Below are 18,833 nucleotides of genomic sequence, written 5' to 3'. Positions count from 1 at the left end.
TATCCCAAATGCTGCCGTCACCATTTTTTCCTTTAATGGGGATGGTTTGTCTAAAACTTCTAAGGTCTACACAGAAGTGAAAATAAATAATTACTAATTAGGTGATGTCTGACAGCATTCAGCTGCACTGGATTTTAGGTGTCGGGATAAAGGAGGCTAATGCAAATGAATTGTGGTGTGGATGTAATACGACAAATGTTTGCAAGGCGCTGCAAGCTAAACAAATGAGCCGTGCACAGATGACAAACACCCACTTTCTTCCTTGCCATTAGCAGATCCTGGTAGACATTGGAGCGGAGGAAACGTGGATAGCTGTCGCTTTTCATCAGTTTATAAATGTGGTCCTAAAAAAACCCCGACAGGAAACAGAGAATGAAAGAAAATATCTTTACCACAAACTCTGGTGTGGGTAATAAACCACTGTAAGCAAATAACTGAACAAGAAACAAAACTGGCCAAGTCAGAAGAGAAATTTAACAGGATTTCTGCAGGGTAAAGAAGGTTTCAGTGCACTGCCAAGCAAGAAGCAGTAGGGTAAACATTATTAAAGTCTTCCTTTATGAATCTGTACCATGAAATGAAATTTGATAGACAACCTCAAATATTTCTCCCCACACTCAGTGGTTCACCCATTTCTCAGAAAGGCATATTATCTAGAAATTACTACACAATACAAACTGAAATTCATTAACTCTGGTGAAGCATGCAAGACAGACAAATCAGGCAGACAATGTTGTAGAAAGTATCCTTTGAAAACACATCTGACATGAATCATTTGAACAAATCTGTTTTAAATATATTACAAAGATCACAGGACCTTTCAGATCCACTTTTGTCTGATTTGAAATATTTTTTAAAAGAATCCAGAGGCACTGCTCAACATTGTTAAATGTAAACTAAGGTCTGCTTTACCAGACATGCTGAAAAAAGTCACAAATTGACATTTCCATTCTTTGATTTACATCAGTATGCAGAAGAGCTCTGTCTCAACCATCAGTGGATCAATTGGCTTGATGAGTTTTTCTGTCCTGTGCTGCACAGGAACATGAGAGAAGCTCAGTTTAAAAAAACTTTACAATGAGTAATGCACCTTGTTTACATGATGTTATTTGTTTTATTTATCTGGTTAATGTGCCACTTCCAAAACAAGTAAATATTCTGTGTGTTTTACAAGTTTTCTGTTTTCTTCCTACCTGGGCGTCCTCATAGCTGTACCGCCCAGGGTCCTTCAGGTTCTGGCTGGTGATTTCATAGCTATGCGAGTCCAGGTTGATGGAGCTGGGTGCGCCCTCTGCCAGAAACTCGGCCCAGATGTCCTGCACCCTCTGCACAACATCCTGCTGGGGGACCTTCTTCAGACCCTGCACTGCCAGCCAGAACCTGCGATGCAAATCACAAAAGATGAAGAGGATAATTTGGTCAAGTTTGTTTATTTTATCGTTATCTTAAAGCTGCTTTTGACAGATGTTGAACAAAAGTTTGTACTTTTTTCAAAATCCAAAGTGAAGACCAAGGGGAATAGAAGATGCTAATCATCAACTACTTGAACTCTTTAATCAAAAGTAAAGTTTTTTCCTTCAATTAATCTGTATTTCTTCCTTAAGTCATAAAAGTCCTTTACTTCAAATCTGAACAAATGAAGAGGTAAACCCCACGTTTCGAGTGATTTATGAGTGTGTCCTTGTTGTTGCCTTTGTGTCCTCTGAGTAGCAAACTGGACATTTCAAGGGTGAGCAACTTAACACTTTGTCTTGCTCTGCATTCGCTTGTCAGTCATTATCAGCCTTTGCCTCTTCACCTGGTAGTTGTTGTGCTGAACCTTCTTCATTTAATGCCTTGCTCTAAACCGAAGCTCAGAAAGTCGATTTAAACTCCTGTCGGGCTCTGGGTGTACTTTAATGCGCGTTGTGAGGCTGTTCTCTCAGGAGCACCTTTATATTAAATCTTGAGACTGAGTCAGGTCTACATCGCTTTCATTTAGGCGATTGGTGTTTATTGTGTGTTTTAGGCTTTAGAGCTGCTGCTGCTGCTGCTACCAGACATATTGGTCAGGTGAAAAAAGTGGAAAAGAGAAGTTATATAAAAGCCTCTTGCTTTTAAATGTGTTTTTGTAACGCATTTCATTTAGAAAATACTTAGAGATGCCTGAAAACAATTTGCAGATCACTGATCAGCCACTTTGAAGCTTGATGAAAATTATGAAATGAATTATTTGATACCGGTAAATGCACCATATGAAAAAGCTCCAGAGCCAAATAACCCTTTAGTCTGGATGATACTGCAGTATGAAGACTCAAATTTAACTATTAGAATCAATAAGGTGTTTAATTCAAATACATTTTATTTATAAAGCACTTTAAAAAAAACAAAAAAAAACAGACATTTTCCCTGTATAAAGAAAAGACAAAATAAAGAATAAAAATCAAATCACAAACAGACAATAAAAAACATCAATTCACGCTGGGTCAAAAAAGCTGTTGCAAAACAGGATGTATTTCATAAGAGACTTATAAACAGGAAGTGAAGATGCCCATCTAATATTTAAAGGCATAAAGTTAAGAAGCCGATTTCCGCCTAGTTTTGAGAACAACTAAAAGCAGCTGGTCAGACGACCTCAGCACTTTGAAATGAGCTCTGTAATATAAAGGAAGCCAGTGAAAGGAGGACATGACAGGTGAGGTGTGCTCATGTCTGTGTGGACCAGTTAAAATACAGGCAGCAACATTTTGAGCAACTTGAAGACGTGATGCTTGACTGATACCAACAAAGTGCATTGTAACAGTCAAGCCATCTTGAAATAAAGACCATGTATTTTTATCCCCACGTCCTGCCGCAATAATATAAAGCCAGAGGAAGGACAGAGATTTAAGGAAACTGTATCATATTACGCCAAAACATGCCTGTGGTTCATTCAGGCTGCAAGAAAGTGAGAAGGAGCTAGAGTTTTAGAAGATAGTGGCTCTGTTATATAATTTTGAGCTTTCAACCTCTTGTTAAGGAAGAAAATATCTAAAATAGTTAACTTTAGAAAACAGTTGGCTCTCTCTCTTCCTCTGGATCCCAGGTCCTCTCGGCGAGCCACGTGTAGCCACAAGGAAAACAACAATGCGTGTTGACGTCACAGAATTACAGAGTTTAATCCAATAAGAAACAACTTATGAATTAACAACAAAACTGCAGAACAACAGAAACATACATTCATTACCTGAGACAAAAAGATAAAAAGAAAAGGCAAAGACACGTCTTTGGAGAGAGCTGGTGCAAAAAAGGCAAAATAGTGGCAGCAATCTGACTTCTTACTCCAGGTCGCGAACTTTTATAATGTAGGTGTGTCTTTCCTTTTTAATATATTCAATTAAGGCGTACCTCCGCTTGACCAACTGGAAGCTACCTTGGACACCCAGAAAAACTTAGAACTTCCCCTAATTTACTGCTGTGAACAAAGGCCATTTGCTCTTTTGTTTAACAAACGAAGAGGAGAGCCTCGTCCTGAACTCCTGTGGTTTTAAAACCATCTAAATAAAAGATATACAGAGAAAAGGATTTCACAGATATGTGTGAAACCCGGAGTCTCTCCCGCTATCTCTCCCTACATAGATTCTCAGGAACAAACTTAAATTCTGTAATTAGTTTAAGGAAAGTTTATGTTAACAAACCCAGTCTTGCTCTTCTGCACTCAGCACCCCAAAAGATTGAGTCCTGCCTTAAACCAAAAATAACACATAAAATCAACAGAACAAAATGAGGTAAAATTCCTTTTTCTAACCTATGAAACATAATATTCAATCCTAAGTATACAAGTTAACACAATCATTTTCCAAAACCCTCATTTAGCATAAATCCTGAGTAATTTTCTAATACTAAACAAAACATTTCATTTAATTCTAACAGTCAGAAATAATACAGTTTTCAGTCAGAGCATGCTATCTATAACTAAGAAAAATATCTTGTAAGGTAAATGTTAGTGGTTTAAAATGTTCACACAACCCAGATGTTCACAGAAGGGTTCTGATCTCCTGTGAACTCGGCAAGGTCCTGTTTCCCAAGGTAATTTAAATGATACTGGCCTCTACCTTCCTGCATATGTTAATCCATGGCCTCCTGTCCTATGTGTTACAACCACAGGGGTCCAAGGAGAAGCTCTACAGATCACCCCATTTTCCTTGGAATACTTACCCAGCCATAGTTTAATTCCAAATCACTAACAGAAACCTGTTCAAAGTTTAAAGATTTGTTCAAAAAGATTAAACTGTATTAAACACTAAAAATAATCATTTTTCTCAACACTCTGCATTGGAACATAGTAGATTCTGAAACACTGGCAGCCTTTTAGACATGTCAGTGTTAAGGTAAGGATCTGTATTCTCCTTTAAAACATGGACATTTCTGTTTTTGCAATGCCAGCTGTACTCATTTCTACTGTAAAATGTCAAAGAACTTTACAATGATTTTGTCTTTGTTTTAAAATATGAATACACGACTATTTCTCATGCTCCTCAAGGTCACTTCAACACCTATTATAAATAATGAAGGACTGCTCACAACAGGAAGGGAAAAGGTTTTCAATTCAGTTCTGAGATCTATGTTATAGTTCAGAAAGAAAAATCGAAGTTGGCCCAAGTCTATATGGGAAGTTCAGAACTTTATATACATATATATAAAAAAACAAACAAATCAGCCGCAGATTCTGGTTACTGCATTTTACATTGTACTCCTACAAGTCATCTTTAACTGAAATGTTTTGGATAATTTTCACTTTCCTCAAGCTAAAAGTAGTTTTATAACAGTAAATTGTACATCACAAGAGAACACTATATTTTCATAAGCTTGTTATTTTTAAAACAAAGTTTGCTCATTTAGACTAATCAGTTAAATATATTTAAAATAACATGAGAACAAATGTGTTTAGAGCATATATTTTTCTAAAACTTCCACAAACTTCCAAGCAATTAAGACCGTTAATCAACTGCTGTATCTCAAAGCCACAGGATGACGACCTCTAATATCATTTTTTTCTCTCTATTGATCTGTGGACGGCCTTAGCAAGTCCACAGATAGAGAGAAACACCTCTGGGGTCTACTTTTCTGATTCACTCTCAGTTTCTCCAGAAATGCTCCAAAAGTTCCCTCATAAAACCAAACACAATTAAGGGTTTAGAGGCTGGAGTCTGAATTCTTGTGGGACCGCTGATGGTTGAACAGGTCTATATCGCTCCTCTCCATCTTGCTGTGTGTGCATCTCTGGGTTTTATCAGGCTCAGAGGCATCAACATCCCCAACTGGAGTAGTTCATCTCTACCACTCCTTCCCTCCAACTAACGCTACAAAAACACAAACATTTATTGCTGCTGTGAGGGCATGAAAGGCGAAGCGTTATGTTGTGTGTAAATCCTTATGCCTAAATGAGGGATGAATTTAATATTTTCTCTGCAAATCAATAAACAGCTACTCTGAAATTAACGCATTCATTAACATGGAGGTGAAGACACACTCTGAGTGGAAAAAAACAACAACTAACAACACAATCTTAATGCCAATGTGCAAAAACAGTATGAAAAAATGAGCTCTACTTCTTCCACTGTACTTCAGCGAGGAGCTGCTCTTCAGATGACTATCAGCGCCATTGAGGCCGAGTTGTTCTCTAAAGGCTGAAGTTTTGGAGCTCCAGAATATTTAGAGCCGTTGATGTTTATTTTTAAATACAGAAGAATGCAACAAGGATTATTCACAATTGGGAACTCAAGACAATTATCCATTTGTCCCAAGAGTGTGTGCTCACACCAACGTTATGAGAACATTTTAACAAACGGCACAACCATTGGTCATGTAAACCAATACAAGCAACTTCTACTGTAAACTCAGTCAACTTACAGTGATTAAATTCATCATAATGACTCTAAATGTAATCAAATCTCTCTCATACCTGAAGCCTGACAAAATTTCATCTTTCAAGACAATGATCCAATCAAAGTAAAAGCAGAATATCATCAACATAGTATATTAATGGTTCACCAAAGATTTTCAATCAGTACTTTGATTTGCAAATTATTAATATTTAATCATGATAAAGCTCAACTCAATTCAATTTCTAAGTAAAGCTGGGCCACAAATTCCTTACCAATGTTTTGACTCACCTCAGGTTTTCTGAGCTAAACTCCGATTCTAGGAACTTGAGGAACAGATCCTGTCCTGCCGGATCCTTCAGAGCCTCCTCCAGGGAGAAACCCCACTTCTTCACCCTCTGCTGACTCGGTTCTTTGCTAGGAGAGACGAGAGAGGGTGGAGAGAAAATGAAAATAGTTTAAAGACTTTATCCATCTTTTAAAAAAACAGATTAATAAAAAAAGTGGGGTAGAGAAGAAGAAGATATCTGAAAGAAAAGGTTGAGTGTTGGGTATTCGGAAAAAATTCAAGTTGAAAAATGTGTTTGTATTGTGACAAAGGTTTAGTGCTGATGGAATATTAGTGACTGCAAAGCTCCACATGACAACGTTAATCAGGAATCACATTGCTTAGATTTCTACATGGAACATATTGTCCTGTGCAGAATTTTAATCGATTTGGATGAATTATTAAGATGCATTAGGTTTCATGATTATGTGTCTGCTCTAATTAATTCCTTCATTACTCAGTGAGGCCAGAAGTTCAGAGCATAGTTCAACTTGTTGAGAGTAATGTTCACCCACTACATTTCCTGTGTCTTTCATTAATAATTCAGCAAACTATCGGTAGCATCACATGGCTTTGTGAATTGCTGGAACAGAAAGCAACATCTTTGATAAGTCAGATGAAGCAACAAAAACAATTTAAACAAGAGAGTCTGAATAAATACATCTGGACACATAGTAAATACATACAAGCATTTGAGTGCATTTTATTTCAAGTGTAAGATTCATTAGCTTATCCAATGCTATTCTTGGTACAATAGGTATTGTGCTATTCATAGCTGCACATACATTGTATTTCTATATTCTAGTTGCTTGTTTATTCCTATTCTGTTCTAGATAGAAGGTAAATTACTCCAACGTGACGTCGTTCAGCTACATCAAGACAATCTGAGGTTTTCACCCCCTCTGGCATTTTACCTTTTATCCTGCAATTCAATCATGTTCAATAAAATACACAAATAGCATTTAATGAATTGAAAAAGCAAAAATGCAACATAAAAATTTTTTTAAATTTTTTTTACAGGTGCTGTACATTCATCAAAGGTTTACAGTGGTAAAACTTTATCATTTCAAACAAAGGCTTTGTGCCTTTCACTAGGTCTTTGCAATAGCGTGGGCACTAAATATTGAATTTAGATATGGTTTGAAGAGCTCCAACACCATCTTCTGATGTTTTATTATTTTGAAAAAACAATTTTACTTAGAAACCCCACATGTTTGAGATGGTTTTTTAAAATGACTTTAGTATTAGGAGCTCTGTCTAATTCATTTTGAGTTATTCATCATAAAAAAAATAGTTCAGTTTCAATTCTTTTGGTTAATTTAAAACCTAAATTTAAACATCTGAATATGAAACATACAGATGTATTAAACCGTTTTTTCCGAGTTTCTGTGAATACTAAATGCCTTTAAGCAAAATCTGATGTTTCTGCTTTTGTACCTCATCTCCAGGTCCCACAGGCTGGGGTCATCACTGGTCCAAGGATTAGATGGTTCTGGTGTGGTTACAAACGGGTCATACTCCATGAACTGCTCTGTGTAGGTTATCAGGCTGGTGTACAAAAAAAACACACATGGGTTAACACAAAAGGAGGAGATCATAAAACACTGATACGGTTACTAAACTCCCACTGTGTTATGTCGTGTCATATTTGGCAAGATACTAAAATCAAATCTTGAACTCCTTCCTTAAAAAGCATATATGTACTAACGTGGTTAATGCAGATGTAAAACACAGTAGTGTCACTTGAAGGAAAATTTAAATAAATAGAAAATGTACAAGAATCTCTGATAGCACTCCTCTGTTATCAACTATTTATGAAAAAATAACTTCACAAAGTAATAATGACTTCAGAATAAGTGTCCGTCTTGTGTCACTGTAACCAACCCATTCTGGATATTCTTACAATTTTCTCTAAAATAAAAAAAGAAACATTTCGCTTTCAAAACTGAATTCGCAAATTAATTGTGGAAGCAGAAGTAGCACCATTAGAGATGTAGTAGCAGTCTCTAACTTTTATCCCACAAGTATCATAAACACGTCTAAAGGTTTATTTTCTCCCTCTTTTTACTGCACATAACTGCAGTCACCAAAGGAAGAGCTGGAGCATCAAAATTTTAAATGATCTGTTGTAACAGAAGAAAATAGCATATGCTCAATGAATACAAATATTCAGAAAATAAGAAAAACTTACTAAAACTGGCTCCCTACTGAGGAAAGCTGAAGTCACCTTGAAACTGCAGACTGTAAAAACCTGGCTAAGCTCTTTAATATCTGTTTTTATGTCTGTGAGGGGTACGTTTCTTTACCTTTCAGCAACTTTGGACATTTTCAAACAGTGACGATCGAGCTGGGTGTTCAGAAATAAGATCTGTAAAGAAAAAGTTCTGTTTATTTATTTGTATGATTAAAACTAAGATGGTTTTGATTTTACTGAGAGCGACCATCTCTGGTTTGTGTTACCGTTTCATGAAACACAACACTTCCTGTGATAAAAAGCCACGCAGGATGAAGGAGTATCCATTATGTCACCAACACCATTTTGCAGAAAGTCTTACCTCTTTTTCTACATCCTCTTTCGTCCCTTTTCGGCAGTGGTGTAACGAAGTGTGTATGGGACTCTGTGCCTGCGTTCCCTCCTCCACCACACCGTACACTGACTGGATCATATACATATATATAAAACAAAAAAAGACAGCTAAGCAGGTTATTTGATTAAATGTGCACTTGAGTGTTCTCACATTGCTAGTGGGGTATTTTTTTACATAAGTGCCGTCTTGGGCTAGCACCACCTTTAGCGCCCTTTCCTTAAGAATTTAAAGATGGAAGCACTTTTGCAATAAAGCAGAAAGATCATCAAAAATCAACCATCTGATTTGAGCTCTGTTTGAATTGCACCACCAAACAGACTTGGTTCCTGGAAAAATATCAAAATGTGAGAAATGATCTTCGGTCACAGGGTGTGCACATGCAAAAAACTACAATTTAACTAAAATTTATCTGAAGTATTTGTGTGTAAAGACGCTTTCCTTCGTACCTTCTTAACTCGATGAGGATTCTTCATGCGTCTGCATTTCCTTATGTCCATTTCTGTGGTGTTAACACATCCAGGCTGAAGGAAAACAAACATAAAATGTTCTTTTCTGTCAATAAGGGCAGTGCATGCAGCACCTGAGGAGTTTCTGCAATGATACAGTGTAAAGTTTGTAATTGGAGTCTGCAGATAATGGATAAGTTGGTCAAAAGAAGATTCACCACTGGTCTGTGGACGTCCCAGAAGGCTCTCTCCTGGCTGTCAAGGATCTTCCTCTCAGTTTTATCCTTTTTTCTGTCGATCCTGCAAGTGAGACGAGACACAGTGGGAAACAAAACTTCCATCTTATCCTCATTCCATCAAAGAGTCAAGTCAGGATTCAAGGATATGGAAGAGGAATAGTGATGAGAATAAGGATTATTTTAAATTGTTTTAGTTTTTAAAACTGAAAATTGTGTAGGTTAAAAAACTGCATTATTGTATTGTTTCATGTACAATTACTGAAGTACACAACACGGTTTTAGAAAGATCACTTTACTTTTTCACATACTATAGTTACGAATCCTCACTGTGTGCTTAAATCTAAACATTTGCAATCAGGAGATGCAAATATAGGTTGAACAAATAAGTGGTGTGATGTTCTAACTTCTTTAAATCCATAGAATCCTTTTGCAACGTTATTATCATTGCCTTATTGGTGTGTGGAATATTTCCAGTGCTTGTTTAAAGATAGTTTTAGTTATATTTGAAGAGAAAACAGCTCAAAATTTTTTGATAAAATCTGTGAAATTTTCCAGCCTTTGGCACAACTTGTGTTTTTCACCTTCATGCTAAATGGGTAAGGTATTTTAAAGATTGTTCGAAAGTGTATTTCCTATTGTGTTTTTTGTCAATACGGACAAATTGTGAAAATACTTGATAATTTCTTCTTGCTCCTAATGTCTATTTGTCTATTTCTACTGTAAATAACTGAAGTTCATGCATGTTATATTCATGTGCCGACTTGGTGACAAAACTTACTTGACCTGCGCCTCAGCCTGCATGTAGATAAACTCCCACTTTCTTGCAAAAGCCCTCTGTAGTCTGGCCAAGTTCTCCTGTTGGGAATAAATGATAAAACCAAGATTCAAACTCTGAGGTGTAAAGTCCACCTGCCTAAAGGTTGCTCAAAACAAAAATAGTTATAACTTAAAAGAGCGTTTCTGCACTTACTGCCTCATAATCTGCCAGCTCCAGCCTCGTCTTATTCTGCATGGTCCGCTTGCACAGGTAGATGGCTGAGAAAAGACGGTTTAAAACCAGGAATTTATCAGTGGAACATCCACATAATCCAGCAGCTCATGTGTGTCCTATTATCAGTGTAGACTTATGGCTCATGAGCGCCTTTTCTCACCAGTAGATGAGCAGAGAATCATCAGTGTGAAAATGTTTGACGATTTTTGTGACTATTAGGATGTGAAGATACTCTAAAATCTTAAACCCTCATCCAAAGCCATGAACCATGTGACATGGTGCAGGAGGTGAAACGGAGATTGATTATTACAGGAGTGCTGGCCGTGTCTCAGTGTTTTTCAATAAACATTTCTTTGTATTTACATTTAGATTTGCTATTAAATAATTTATAGGCATGTATATTAAAACAAATTAAGTTGGGAACCTTTTATTCTACCTGTATTATATATACATTTTTACCAATAATAAGAAATTTATAAATATTGGTACCATGACAACACAATAAAATACATCTTCAACTACTATTAAAAAAACAATGTTCACAACATTTATTTATAAAAGCTCTGCTCACATTTCTTATTTCACCATGCATCTATGGTTGCCATAAACATCCTTTCGAGCAGCTGCAGACTTGACCTTAGTAACTTTTTCTATTTGCAAACATTTAGCCTGAAGCAAAGAGTTAACTGAGCAAACAAGAGAAGCGCGAGCAGATTTATTCATGTTTCTGTAAAATTACAAGCATTTAATTACATAAGAAATGCTACCAACACATTTAACTTTTCTGCCATTCTTTCCCACCATACTGGTAAGTTCAGCATAGCAGGTTTAGCATTAAAATGACATGAATCTTCAACAGGCTTTTAGCTGTTGTCAGTACAACTGAAACAACTACATTTATTTTGGTTGCATATATTAAAAAGTTAAATCTTCAGTGATTTAAGTGATTAAAGCAGTTTTTAAAAGCTGTTTAAAAACACATTTTGAGAAAACTGCAATTGAAATAAAACATAAAAAACATCTGAAATCAGACTGATTATTAACCTGGACAAATTCATTGCAGACTACCTCTAAATGGGGTCTTGATGCTCTAAATGCAACCTTAATACATTTTGAGTGGGGTTGGATCTTTATTTAGCACACAGTTGTGATTATCTGTAATGCATGTAGTTTCTAATTTGATAAGTCTTAACTAGCCTTTAAAATACATTCAGTGTTTAAAAGCAAAATGTAATTTAAGGATCATGAAGCAACTGTAGAAGCAGCCAGATGCTCAAGTTACAACAACACAAAACAAAATCCTGACAGGCTAATTAGAAACCTCTATAAAACTGAAACATTTTAAAACTGCACCACCATATACAGTATTTTCCGGACTACAGAGCGCACCATACAATAAGCTGCACCTACAAATAAAATAAGAAAATATATATAAATAAATTTTAAAAAACTGGAAACGTACATATAAGCAGCACCTGGTTATGAACCGCTGGTATCTCCGCTGCTCTCAAGGACACAGCAGAGGGCCGCATCCTTAATGAATGTGCTATTAAGGGCGCAGCCCTCCGTGTCCATCGCCGAACCATGGATCCGTTCACGCCGAGCTTTACGTGCAGCGGCTCTATGTGCTGCCAGATCAATAGCCTTCAACTTAAAAGCTGCATCATATGAGTTTGAAGAAATTTCTCTGTGGTGCCTGATCCTAGCATATGCTAGTTCTAAATGAAAATTAGCTCTTTCTTCTAGGATTTCCAATTTTGACTTCCAATGACTCACTTCCTGCTAGAGAGCCCCCTGGTGGTTGAAGAAAAATCGACAGAAAAGCCGCACCGGGCTGTAAGCCGCATGGTTCAAAGCTTAGGAAGAAAGTAGCGGCTCGTAGTCCGAAAAATACAGTATGTTTGTTAAAGTTTATCCACACTTAAATTAGCTACAGTTTAGAAAGACAAACATAGATTTGAATATAGAAAGTACTACTTTGTACTGCTCTACCACATAAAAAGCTACTACAGTACATTGAAGTTATGGTTAAGTGGCAAAATGTAAAAGTCCAATGCTATAAACATTTTTTTAGCACCAGTACAACCATGTAGAGACTATGTAAGAGGAATGTGTGAAAGCGAGGATTGTTTAGGCAGAAGTAGTTCTGCTCTAACCGCTGATCATAGAGAAATGATGGCATCCTGTGAGAGTCAAACTCATTCCTTCTGAAGCTTAAAGCCTAATGAAGCTAAGTGTTTGCATACTAATAAGGACAAACTGCATCAGCAGAATATCAGCGTTAAAATGGCTAATTTAAAGTACTTCATTAAAATAAAATATAATTGAAATGATCAATTAAAAAATTGATCATTTCTTCTGTCTCCACCATTTCTTTCGAATATTTAAAAACATTCCAGTGTAATTTTACAAAGTGGTGCAGCAACATTTAACAGTAAAGTATCTTGGGATTGTCTTCCAGGCTTATGATGAGTAAATGTATTTAACATTTTGTTACAATGTTAAAATACCTGGTTTTTAAATTACAGCTAATGCACAACATATCAAATTAAAACTGAATCAATCAGATCTAATTTATTCAAAGAAGTGAAGCTCAAGCATTTAGATATCCAAATGAAGTAAAATTAAAATATTTGAAGAACATTTGAGTTATTTAGCTAGTCCTTTTTCTAGCAACATAGCCTTTTTGTCACACCTGTAAAAAGGTTATGCTAAAAAAAATAGCATTATAAGTTAGGAAATTGAAATTTATTACAATTTAAAGCAATTCTTACCATAATCTGTGTTCTCAGGCTCCCAACAGTTGGATGGCCAGAAATATGGCGCCTAAAGCAAAACAATAAGAAAATCAGTTTTGATCCAGACATTGAGACAATCCAAAAATATTTGGAAAACCAAAGAGATGACAATCACCTTTATTTATAATTTTTTACTGTGACATCATCAGATACATAAGATACAACAAAATAATTAAAATCTGGGCCAATATGGTGTGGAGAATAACGGGTTGAACTGACTTATGTGCATGCACTACCATGTGTTCTTTAAAAACATCCTGATGAATAACATTGATGTCTTTTGTATAAAAGGTTTGTGAATCTCTTTGCAGGGTGAGACTGTGAGTCTCGTCTCTTGATTTCTTTATTATGTGGTTCTTTGTCTTGCGGCTTGTTTGCTTCACTTGAGTCCTTATTGATGTCGTTTATTAATGTTTTTGGCCTCCTCCAACACTGACTGCTTCTCCACTTCACTTTGAAAGACAAGAATGAAGGTCAAAGCACCGCAGTGCACTGCTGTCTGCTTTAATTAAACTGCTGCTCCTGTTCTCAACAAAGCTCTACAGGAACAAAGAACATGCTTCACAGAGATAACTCTGATCTTACCTCATGCAGGTTTATAATTGAGGACGTACACAAGTTATTTCCCTTTTGCATCATAAAATGCAAGAAAACAAAACAGGATTTGTGATTTTATTGCCTCCGCCATCTGTGATGGATGAATCAAAATCCATCAAAAAAGTGTAACTTCAAATGGAAATTATTGTGCAACTCATTTGAAAACTTAAAATTTGGACTAATGCAACAGAATGGATATTTGGACTTTAAGTTCTGAATCAGATTGTGGTTCACGACTGACTTCCTTTTTTGCAGTGTTTGCATGCATTTATGTTTTCATAAGCAGAAAATGTTAAGCTCTTTAAAATATGTTTTAATAGACAATAAAAACTTTGCAACATTTTAGAGAAGTCCTACATATTTTAAATTCAACAAAAACAACTGCATTGCATCAAACAGTTGCAAAACTAATATTTTAATACCTGTGGTGTAATATTTTGTAGATTCTTGCTGTAAAATTATCATGTCTAAACTTAAGTGCAATAAGGAATTGTTATTAAATGCAAATGTTTTCTTGAATGTTCAAAACTTAATATGAGTACATCTACACAATATCAGATGTAAAAATATGTTTGCCCTCTTGAATATGCCTTTGTTCTCCTGGCAAAGGCCTCTTATCTTGTTACTTTTATCTTGTTACTTTTTCTTTGAACAATGACCTTGTTGTTAAGGTTAGGCACATTTTCTTTCTGCTCTCATATTTCCATTGCATAATTGATCTTCCTTCTTACCTGGAAGCGGTATAAAGTTCCATCATCTTTGAGGCACAGGACGTGATCAGAGATGGGAAAAAAGTATCCCTGAGCTGCAATCAGACTCCCGATGTGCATGGCCTCAGCTGAAAAAAAAAGTATGCTAATCAAAGAGTTCCTTTGAAAATCTAAATCAAAATCTAAAAACGTGGTGATCTCTTAGTGAACACAAAGTTAAAGCACAAAAATCTGAACAGTCATTAACAGCTAGAGCTTAAAATAAGAGTCAGACTCCAGGCATCTACAAAGAACTTATTTTAGCTTTCTGCTCTGGGATGTGCTGATTTATTAAACAAAGCTGTGGTCAATTAAACAAAAATCATCATCATTACTTTCCTGGATCACTAAATAACGTTGAACTCTTAACTTCAGGGTTTGTGTGCATTTTAATGATAAAATGTCTCAGTTTGGTTCATTTTCCCCGTTCGTTCAAGCAATTCTTGACACACAAAAAATAAATGTATTAGGAGTATATTACTGCAGAGGAGACGATTTAAGACAAAGCATCTATGGACAAATTGAATAGGGAAAAAATCTTTTCCAAAATTATGCAAACTTGGAAAATACTTCAATATTCCTATGTAAAACCCCATGACCTAAAGACAAAACTACTTGTGTAATCTACAAAAAGATTCTACAAACATTCAAAAGTCCATGAATGTTTTGTTTATTTTAGACATTTCAAATTTGAAGTATTTACATAAACACTATGTGTCACATTGACTATTAACAAATATCATTTTGTGAGCATACCTGGATCCTCTATGGACAAATTCTTCATCAGCCATTGTACTATATCTGCACCTGCATAAAAAAATTAAACCATGTGATTTGCATAGTTAAAAAATAATTTTAAATCATTTTTCTAAAAGGCAAAAGAAAATACAAAAAGAAGCTAAATTAAATAAACTTTGGCTACTCTTGGGAGTTTTCTAATATCCCTAAACCAATTTCAGAAGAAGAAAAAGGGAGGAAAATATATAAAAAGATGAATAATCCTATTACGCTAGCGTATTAAGAACAGCAGAAATAATTCCTTAAGATTTCATGCACACAAGATCAATATGTTGTAATGTGCATCCCTCACCTAGACAAACCTAAAGCCTAAAAAGCCTTTTTGTTTCTCCCAGAGAAAATTATCTCATTTTTGCTTGCCTGCTGCTCTCCTGAATGAGATGCCGTTTAATTCCCCATCATTCATTAGTTTCCCAGGCTCAGGCACATGGATGCAAACGTTCCAGCTTCTTCTCTACACATTCATCCACTGCTGTGGTAATTGTGTTTATTGATACACTCAGCTCATGGCATATTGGGTAATACATCTTGCATTGAGACAATGACACAGAAAACAGGGAAATGTTAAAAGCTTCTCTTTGTTTCCATTGTTTGCTTAAGATGCTTCGTAGCCTCCCACAATGCATCATTCCTGCGATTTCCAAACATCCTACTGACAAGGTGGCCGACATACATTCCCACAAGCTTTTACATCTGATTTTAAACTGAATTTACACATTTTAAACGCTGACAGCACTGAAGCAGATGAAAGTTGATTGCCTTGCTTAAGGGTCCTTTCATAGTAGGAGGACATTACTCATTCCATTCCTGCTCTTGCAGTTTCTTTCCCAAACACTTAATTACATGTTGTCCTCCCACCTTCTCTTCAGCTATGCAGATATTTTGCTGTGAAGTAGGTGCAGAGCTTTCACATAACCAGAATGAAATGTAACTAAAGTGAAACGGTGTGGCTCATCTAAACATCTGCTTCTTTTTTGTTGGTTGTTGTTATTGATAAGATGTTAATTTTAATTTCCTTGGTTGAACCGACTCCTTTTCTCTTCTGTGTTTACTGATGTAATCCCTTTATAATCATCATGGCATGTCCAATTTGCTGCCATGTGAAGTATCCAGACACATGATCCCTAAACTGCCAGAAATGGCATAGAAACAGGTTTTAGTTTATGTCACCTTAGCTTCACATCCGATTTGTTGTGTTGCTGCAGCTCATATTTTGGCAAATTTTCTCTAGAAATTTAAATTAAATCAAAATAATTCATTTATTCCAAATGGAAATGAAATGTTGCCAAGCAGTGCTCTATGTTAAATCTTCATTTGGCTGTATGGTTAGAAACTCAGGTAGAAAGAAAGTCGGAGGTATAATCGATGGGAGAGATGGTTTGAACTTCTTTCTTTTCTTTGATTTCGCTCTGCATCCATGAAACCCCACTACAACTCCTCTAGGATTCGAGGTTGAAGTTCATGTGGGGTTTTTAAAAACAGTAACTTGTTGCCACAGTTGCACATTATAACTGTTAAAAATTTAAAGAGAATGTAAGAGTAAAACTCCTTCCAGCTGCTCAGCATTCAAAACCAGACGGAACATGCAATACCTCAAGCAAAAAGTTTAAATGTTCAAGCAGAACTTGTCACTTCAGCATTGAGAAGGAGAAAAACATAGCTCTTTGGTTTGTGCCTTTTGCAAAACTTTGAAGGACTCCCAGTTGTGTTGGACTGTTGCAGTGAAAATAAAGGAAAAAACTCCATGCATTGAGACTCACTGTTTTACAGAGGAGCAGGAAAAAAAGCTTCAGCAAACAAAAGAATTATTTAAAAAAAAATACTTTGAGTGTTCTGGGCTTTCAACATCTATTTGCTATAGAACATGTAGAGTATGGAAATACTGGCAGCTTGTCAGAGGAATGACAAAGGTAAGGATGTTCACAATTTCTAAAATAAAGAGATTAGTTAAACTGAAATATCAGACTTTAACTATGATGTTAAGAACACACAAACAGATTAGCAGCGCCACAGTTCATGAATGAATAAATGCTTCACATTGATGTCTGCTACAGCTCATCCCTTCGTCTCAACATCTCTGTTTCAGCACTCATTATGTATATAACAAAGTAAATAAATCCCCAAGTCCAAATGACGACCTTATGTTTTATCACGTTATAAACAATATGACTTCTAATTGGGTAAATGTTTGTATCAGCAGCTACTTGCATTTTGATATCTTTATCGAAACCAAACTAATAGATCTGCACATTTCAAAAAACATAACAGCATAAACTTCTGGCATATTTTGTTCCAAAGTCATCTTAAACATTTGGTTCCAAACTGGAAACCAAACTGGCTTCAGCTCATTTCCCCAACTACTCTTTTTTTAGCTGCTGTAGGAAAATGTCACATTTGACAGCGCCACCACTTTGGCTCCAAAGATACACAAAGATCATATGTTTCTTTCACAGAAGTGAAAATGTAAATGTAACTTGTCAAGTTGTGGGACTTAGTCAAATTCCTCTAGCTGGTCTTTTAAATAATCATCTTCTAGCCATGGCTTAATCATTTGAGATATTTGTGAAATCTCAATTATGTCCAATTAATTCATTAGGAACTCAGAAAGCACTTCAACGAGAAATAGGAAGGTAACCACAATTTCTTTTTAATTTACAGAACATTTGCTGAATTTATGTTAGAGTGTGCAAAAAAAAGTGTTAATCTTGGCACAATAATTTAGCGTAAGCTTTCCTAGTTGAAGAATTTGGCTAACTGGCAGGTTTAAAGCAGGGCAGTAAGTTGAACTATTCACAGCTGACTTGTGAGTTTTGTTGGAAAAGCCATATTTAAAAAAAAGAACTGTTTTATGACTAGAAGCCAGTTTGATGGTGACCCATTGAAAAATGATAAAACATGTTCCATCTGACAAATTACAGTGGAATAAAAAGAGAAAAGGGGGTTTCTGAAAGCTTTTAAGCTTTCCAGAAAAATGCTGAACTACAGAACTGAGCATTCCCCAGGATGTCGTTTTGACTGTTCACCAGACACTTACTGTCATCCCGTTATGTATCGCTGCAGGTAATGTTTGTACCACGCAGAGCCTGTCAGTCCAACCCTGTCATTTCTGCCACTTTGCTGCCAAATACTTTCTTCGCTCCATTTCTTACCTGTAACAACACTGGGGATCTTGGTCATGAAACTTTTGACGGTTCTGATGGGCACGCCTTCGGTCTCGTCCTGGATCAGAGTGACGATATCTTCAATCTGAGGAGAAAAACACAGAAGAAATTGAGAAGGTGAAACACCTAAAAAATGAACAAACCAAATTGTTAAAAGGATGTTTTAAGTGGGCTACTATTTAATATCACGTTTGCTTAATGGTCTCATTTCACCTTAGTTCAGCCTCACCATGCCGCATGTAAAACACACAAACAGAATCTACTTCATGAAGTTCTTTATGAAGCGCTGCCAGAA

General features: G+C 36.0%; 1 protein-coding gene across 1 annotated transcript in view; it reads right to left on the bottom strand.

Moving 5' to 3' along the window:
* LOC103131172 (regulator of G-protein signaling 6-like) overlaps nucleotides 1-18,833 on the bottom strand; it is a 65,443-nt gene that overhangs the window by 3,274 nt on the left and 43,336 nt on the right. The window contains exons 2-15 of the mRNA XM_007542785.2: nucleotides 18,527-18,623; nucleotides 15,336-15,386; nucleotides 14,562-14,668; nucleotides 13,210-13,261; nucleotides 10,415-10,479; nucleotides 10,223-10,299; nucleotides 9,424-9,505; nucleotides 9,206-9,280; nucleotides 8,727-8,828; nucleotides 8,478-8,539; nucleotides 7,609-7,719; nucleotides 6,135-6,260; nucleotides 1,194-1,380; nucleotides 255-344 (exon numbers count right to left, since the gene is read on the bottom strand). Of these exons, the coding sequence (XP_007542847.1) occupies nucleotides 255-344; nucleotides 1,194-1,380; nucleotides 6,135-6,260; nucleotides 7,609-7,719; nucleotides 8,478-8,539; nucleotides 8,727-8,828; nucleotides 9,206-9,280; nucleotides 9,424-9,505; nucleotides 10,223-10,299; nucleotides 10,415-10,479; nucleotides 13,210-13,261; nucleotides 14,562-14,668; nucleotides 15,336-15,386; nucleotides 18,527-18,623 (1,284 nt within the window). The remainder of the gene's footprint in view (nucleotides 1-254; nucleotides 345-1,193; nucleotides 1,381-6,134; nucleotides 6,261-7,608; nucleotides 7,720-8,477; nucleotides 8,540-8,726; nucleotides 8,829-9,205; nucleotides 9,281-9,423; nucleotides 9,506-10,222; nucleotides 10,300-10,414; nucleotides 10,480-13,209; nucleotides 13,262-14,561; nucleotides 14,669-15,335; nucleotides 15,387-18,526; nucleotides 18,624-18,833) is intronic.

Source organism: Poecilia formosa, unplaced genomic scaffold, assembly GCF_000485575.1.
Source record: "Poecilia formosa unplaced genomic scaffold, Poecilia_formosa-5.1.2 Scaffold1, whole genome shotgun sequence".
NCBI classification, from domain to species: domain Eukaryota; kingdom Metazoa; phylum Chordata; class Actinopteri; order Cyprinodontiformes; family Poeciliidae; genus Poecilia; species Poecilia formosa.
Note: the sequence above shows the minus strand (reverse complement) of the source record. Positions and strands in the feature narration are given on the sequence as shown.